Source organism: Neovison vison, chromosome 11, assembly GCF_020171115.1.
Source record: "Neovison vison isolate M4711 chromosome 11, ASM_NN_V1, whole genome shotgun sequence".
NCBI classification, from domain to species: domain Eukaryota; kingdom Metazoa; phylum Chordata; class Mammalia; order Carnivora; family Mustelidae; genus Neogale; species Neogale vison.
Genome location: NC_058101.1, coordinates 48,819,235 through 48,825,378, shown reverse-complemented (window position 1 = coordinate 48,825,378; position 6,144 = coordinate 48,819,235). Strand labels below are relative to the sequence as shown.

At 56.9% G+C, this 6,144-nt stretch overlaps 1 protein-coding gene across 2 annotated transcripts; it reads left to right on the top strand.

The window, feature by feature from the left end:
• Window positions 1–203: 203 nt before the first annotated feature.
• Window positions 204–5,292, top strand: SOD3 (superoxide dismutase 3). Of its 2 annotated transcripts, XM_044225872.1 has the most exons (3): window positions 204–370; window positions 3,058–3,193; window positions 3,877–5,292. In XM_044225872.1, exons 2-3 carry the CDS (start codon window positions 3,150–3,152, stop codon window positions 4,631–4,633), a joined length of 801 nt encoding a protein of 266 aa, XP_044081807.1. In that variant the 5' UTR covers window positions 204–370; window positions 3,058–3,149; the 3' UTR covers window positions 4,634–5,292. The 2 variants fall into 2 exon arrangements, with proteins under 2 accessions (XP_044081807.1, XP_044081809.1); XM_044225874.1 differs by lacking the exon at window positions 3,058–3,193.
• The last annotated feature ends 852 nt before the right edge of the window (window positions 5,293–6,144 follow it).

Here is a 6,144-nt window from a genome sequence, read left to right as displayed (position 1 = left end):
TCTTTTCTGCCGACTTCTTATTTCCCAGCTGTGTGCTGAAGGTCACTGGCTACGTCTGCACAAACCAGTGAAGTCACAAGAAGGAAAACTTGGCGTGGGAACCCAGGCATGGGGAGGGTGGAGGTGGAGACAGAGGAGGGTGGAGTCAGAGGAGGAGGGGGCCAGGCCATTCCACACCCGGGGAAAGGGCCTCCTGACCCTCCTTCAGTCAGCCCAATGGCCGGCCTTCCTGGCCGTGACCACTCCCGCGGGCTGGCTTCCCTGCACACCCACAAACAGCCCGGCCTCAGGAGTCTGCCTGCATTCCTGTGAACACTGGGTGCTGCTCCCTACTTCTCAGAAGGCAAGCTCTCTTGGAGGAGCTGGAAAGGTGGGTGCCTGGTTGAAGTTCCTTTCCTTCTTCTCCGAGGGTGCTTTTTATGAGCTTAGAACTGGGGCGGGGCGTCTGGCCTCTGCTTGGAAAAGCGCTTGATCATCTTTTTGAGAGGATGACATTGAAGGACAGAACCTGGCTGCTCTGAAAGGGACGAGTGGGGAGGCAGAGGAAGGGGTGAGGGAGGAGAGCTTGGGAGAGAAAGGAGCTTTGTCCTTTGCACCTGCGATGGCCTGTCCCCGCAGACTTTAGGGTTAAAAAAGAGAAACCTGGAGGCAAGAAGGCCGCCTCTCTCTCTTGCATGCCTCCGGTGCCTGGACCCACTAGGGCCCAGCCACTAGGGCCCAGCCACTAGGTCCCAGTCACCGACTGGGGGAGGCACGGGTGGGAGGGCCTGGCTGGCTCAGACTCATCTCCAGGGCGCCTTCTAGAAATAAGGAACTGGAATGTCGGAAAGGCCACCGTCTTCCGAGATCCAGACCCAGGAAGGAGGCACAGCCTTTGTGGCTTCCTTGGTCCTCTGTCTCTGATAAGCTGTCTTCTCTTCCAGACCAGGCACACAGACCCCCCAACCCCCGCCCAAACCACATGGTCTTTCACAGCTCAATCTCAGGGGGACAGTGTGCATGTGTGAGATGGGTGAGCCTGCCGCGGACTGGCTTTGCGGGGGGCGGGTAGAAGTCAAGGTTTAGAACCACAGTGTCTGGGCTCACCTAGTGTTGCCGAAGAATTTTTTTTCTTTAAAGAGAAAAGGATCTCTTTCGAACGTTAAGTATTACCCAAGCATTCTCAAAATAGAAAGTTTCATTGACACACCCCAAACAATCTGGTTTTGCTCTGTTTTTAAGGAAGAATTTTCCAACTGGCAGAGCCCTCCAAGGGGCAGAGGCCTGGGTTGGTTCCCCACTGCGGGACCTGCTCCCTGGGGCTCTTAGTGGGGAAACCCATACCAGGCCCTGTCGGAGGCGGTGGTACCCTTGACATGCCCTTCTGGACCTCTCCTACCTTTCCTGCCCCTCCTTCTTGGAGCCTTTCCTGGGCACCTCCTCCTCTCATGGCCTCAGCAGATCATCCTGAAACTTCTATCCACATTTCCCTCCGGTTGCTAAGGGCTGCCAGATATCGGGAACTTCTACCTAACTGGGCTCTGTGCTGTGTGACTTCAGCTGTTCAGTGTGCTTGGGCCACACACTTCTAAATCTTGCCATCAGCTGCTTATTGACACTGTAACCTTGGGCAAGAGGCTTACTTCTCCGTGCCTCAGTTTCCTGCTCTTTGAAGGCAGATAAGAGTAATGCCTACCCCACAGGGCTCAGGGAAGGCTTCTGTAACTCGACAGAGACCAGGTGCTTTTAACAGCGCCTGTAGGTGTGTTTGATAAATGTTAGCCCTTCACACTGTCTCTCTGAAACCTCACCGCGGCAAGGCTCGAAGGTCCGTATTATTATTCCTATTCGTAGATAAAAACACTGAGGCTCAGAAGAGAGGTGGAGCTCAATTAGCTTTCAGTCCAGCAGCTTCTCTGCTGCTCTACACTCACAGTGAGCCCAGAACCCATTCTTTTCATCATCATACTAGATTGCCTTTCTGTAATGGTTATAGAAGGAATAAACACCCTGCCCTGGAGTTTGCTTTTCAAGCGGCATGTGCCTTTGAAAGCACGGCCGACCTGCAAACCAGTTCTGTGGAGAGAGCACTGGTCTGTGAGGACAGACAAGATTCTCACTGAATCTTCACCATGATCCTTGGTGACATTGGGGAGCTGAGACAGAGTCAGTCATTTCCCCACAATATGGTGATAAGCACACACTGGGATTGGGATCTGAGTCTGTGTCTGACTCCAAAACCCTGGCTGAGTCCCCGAGTCTTTGATGGAGCTTTAAAAAACTAGTAATTCATGCCCACTGAATCAGAATCTCTTGGGCGAGGCCTGGGCATGTGACTTTTAGAGCCAGAATCCAATGTGCAGTCAACATTGAAAACCTCTCACAGAGAAACTGCCTGTCGCAAGTGCCAGACACATATTTCCAAACGGCTACCAAAGAGATACCTGACCTGGGCACTGACCAGCCTCTCATCCTCAGCGGGCTCAGGTGGGGCTCAGCCTCTCTCCCAACTTCTCAGGGCCTCCTACCAGCAGGCACCCGCCCCGTCTTCCCTGCTGGGAACCCCATCATCACGGCTGTTCCCGCTCCCTCTCCATCCCTGCTGTAAGTGCTATTCAAGATGTCTCCCAAATCCATGCCCCTCCATCTTTGCTGCCTCTACCTTGGTGAAGGCGCTCATTAGGTCCGCTTTGCCCTGAGGCAACCAGGCAACTCATCTCCCTCTAGCTGTCTCCGTTTTTCCTTCTCTGTGTCTCCATCTCTTGCTAGGCTATTCCCACTCCATCTTTCCTGTTCCCTCCAACCCCAAAGACCAGCCCGTAACCTTTCCCCATCCGGGTTAATGAACTGAAAACTATCTCATTGCCCTCTGCTTTAAAATTTCCACCGGCTCTAGACCACTCCTCCTGCCCTCCCCCCAGCCCAGCCCAATATCCATAGTCCTTACTTAGCACAGCAAAACTAGACCCTCAGCCCCTGAGGGTCAGCTCTAAATTCCCTCCTCCCTGGCTGCACACATCATGTTCTAGCCACACAAAACTTCCCCCAACCCCTTAAACAAACCATGTCCTTTCACAGGCTGTGAACATGTCACATTGTGCCTCCTGCCTGAAGTGGGCTTCCAGCCTGGCTCAGCTCAAAGACTGCTTGCTTTATGAGACCAAGTTCAAATGTCGTCTCCTCTGGGAAGCCTTCTGGGAGTTCGCACGGCAGTGTGGGTACTCCTTCCTCTGTCCTTCCCCAGCACAAGACTCTTCCACCTTCAGTCACAGGGAGGGTGTTACAATGATCTGAAGACATGTCTGTCCCTCCATGAATTCCTCATTCAACAATCACATATTAAAGGTGTCCTACAGCCAGGTGCGGGCCCAGGTGCTGGGGATGATGAGTAAAACTCAGCTTCTGTCTTCAAGTCTACTGTGCGCACCAAAGAGAGGATAGGGCGCTTCAGAGAGAGGGCATCGCTGGTGCGAAGACCAAGCAGGCAGGGTAGCTAGTCTCGGTAGTTGTGTAAGGAAGGATGCTTGGCCAGAGTGGCAGGGCATGTGGTGCGGTGATCAGGGGAGGCAAGAGGTCTGGAAGGGCCACCCTCACCCGACCCGAGGTGCTCTCCCGATTGCCCCAAGACTCAATCCATGTGATAGAGCCAGGGCTGGAAAGGGCTGTGATCACACTTGTGGCTCAAAAAGATCGCTACGAGTTGCCCGAGACTGTGTCAAACCCATTTTTACATCCCCAGCACTTAACCCAGGTCCTGGAGCGCGGCAGGGCCTGAGAGGCAGGAGCTAAGGCAGAAATGCCCACTGGGCAAAGAAGCCCCTGGGGTCCAGAGTCCAGAGGGCTCTCCGGTGCCAGCAACTAAGGCTTGCTCTGCCCCACCCTTGGGGATGCCCACAGGTCACCGACTCTGGCCATGCTGGCCCCGTTGCTGCTGTGTGCCTACCTGCTCCTGGCGGCCCCAGCCTCGCGCGCCTGGCCTGGCGTGGACCCGGAGGAGCCCGGCTCCAGCACCGCGGCGCAGATCCGCGACATGCACGAGAAAGTGACGGCCATCTGGCAGGAGCTGACGCAGCGACAGGCGGCGGCCGACGGCCAGGACCCCGCGCTCCACGCCACCTGCCGGGTGGAGCCGTCGGCCACGCTGGACACCGCGCAGCCACGGGTGAGCGGCCTCGTGCTCTTCCGGCAGCTGGCGCCCGGCGCCCGGCTCGAGGCCTACTTCGACCTGGAGGGCTTCCCGGCCGAGGCCAACAGCTCCGGCCGAGCCATCCACGTGCACCAGTTCGGGGACCTGAGCCAGGGCTGCGAGTCCACCGGCGCGCACTACAACCCGCTGGCCGTGCCGCATCCGCAGCACCCGGGCGACTTCGGCAACTTCGCGGTGCGCGACGGCCGCCTCTTCAAGTACCGCGGCAACCTAGCTGCCTCGCTCGCCGGCCCGCACTCCATCGTGGGCCGCGCCGTGGTGGTGCACGCGGGCGAGGACGATCTGGGCCGCGGCGGCAACCCGGCCAGCGTGGAGAACGGCAACGCGGGCCGCCGGCTCGCCTGCTGCGTAGTGGGCTTGAGCGGGCCGCTGCCCTGGGCGCGCCTAGCGCAGGAGCACGCGGAGCGCAAGAAGCGGCGGCGGGAGAGCGAGTGCAAGACCGCCTGAGAGCGCCCCTCCACCTGCCGGGGTCACAGGGATCGCCCCCCCCTCCCGTGTCCCCCGACGCCCTTCCCCTCCGTGCACGCCCCAGACCTGTCCCCTGCCTGCCGCGAGTCTCTCCCTCTGCTCCCAGAGACACCCATGGGCCGGGTCCCAGGGCTGCCATGGCTGAGGTCTCCCGGAAAATCCCCTCTACCCCGACACCTCCAACCACGTATGCGGAGACATCCCTCTGCCTCCAGGAGGCAGCCCCCGCCCTCTGAGACCACTCATCTTGAGCTCTGAGGGCCCGTGGAGGTATTGAAATACCCCATCTACCCTCCCAGACACCGCCCTCCCCCCACTCCGAGGTTCCTTCCCACTCTGACACCCCTACTCTCATTCCAGGAGCCCTGAAATCCCTCTTTGCCGCGAGGACTTAGCTCTTCCCACCCTGTCGATTCCTTCTAGGAGCTCTGAGACCCCTCCTGGGGTTATCCATACCATGCCCGCCTCGCCGCCTGTCGTGCACTATGCCAGCAAATGAGCCTGCGGTTAGGCACCCCTGCCTGGTGTGGTCTCAGCTGTCTGTCGCTCGCCCACTGCCACCCCGCAGAGAGTTGCTCCTTTGGGGGCTGTTTGGCAATCTTTGTGTTCGCATTAAAACTCAGCAATTCAGAGTTGCACTGGGGCCTTGGTTACTTATTTTGTTTGTCTGAGGCTCTGTTCCCAGGCTTAGCTACTCTTTGGAAATAGCAAAGATATTTCCCCAATCCGTTCAGGATTTCTCCTTATCCTCCTCTCTCCAAGTCTGCTGGCCCTGGTATTCAGTCACTGGTTGCCATGCCCTTCCGTGGGGCTCCAAGGATGGAGGGCACCAGGATCACTCAGTGAGAGGGGGGAAAATGACAGCTTCCTGGGCTGGAATCCAAAGGAAAAGATGGACATCTATTTGCAGCAAGCTTCCTGGAGATTCCCAGGCTGGAGCCACCAACCTGGCACACAGTTCATGCCACCTCACTGGGCCTGGCGTCTCCCGGCATGTGCCTCTAAGGGCAGCCCGAGGTCCATTTCCCAGAAGGTGGGGAAAGGGCCAGTGAAGCAGTCCAGTGAGCAGTTTACAGGGACGTTGGCATTGCTGTCGGAAGTTGCTGGCCTTCTCCATGACCCAGACAAGGACAACGTTCTTCCTCTTGACTTCAAGAACCATGGAGCCCAATGGTAGGCTTTGACTTGGTTGTTCAGCCTCTCTTTTTGAAAATTATAGTCTATACACAGACTAGAACAGAAAGTGTTATCCACCTTTGTTTATTTTATTTTTTAAAAGATTTTATTTGTTTTAGAGAGAGTGTGTGCTTGAGTAGGGGAGGGGCAGAGGGAGAAACAGAGAAAGAATCCCAAGCAGACTCCACATTGAGCATGGAGCCTGATGTGGGGCTCAATCCCAGTCCCAAGCGGACTCTACATTGAGCATGGAGCCTGATGTGGGGCTCAATCCCAGTCCCAAGCGGACTCTACATTGAGCATGGAGCCTGATG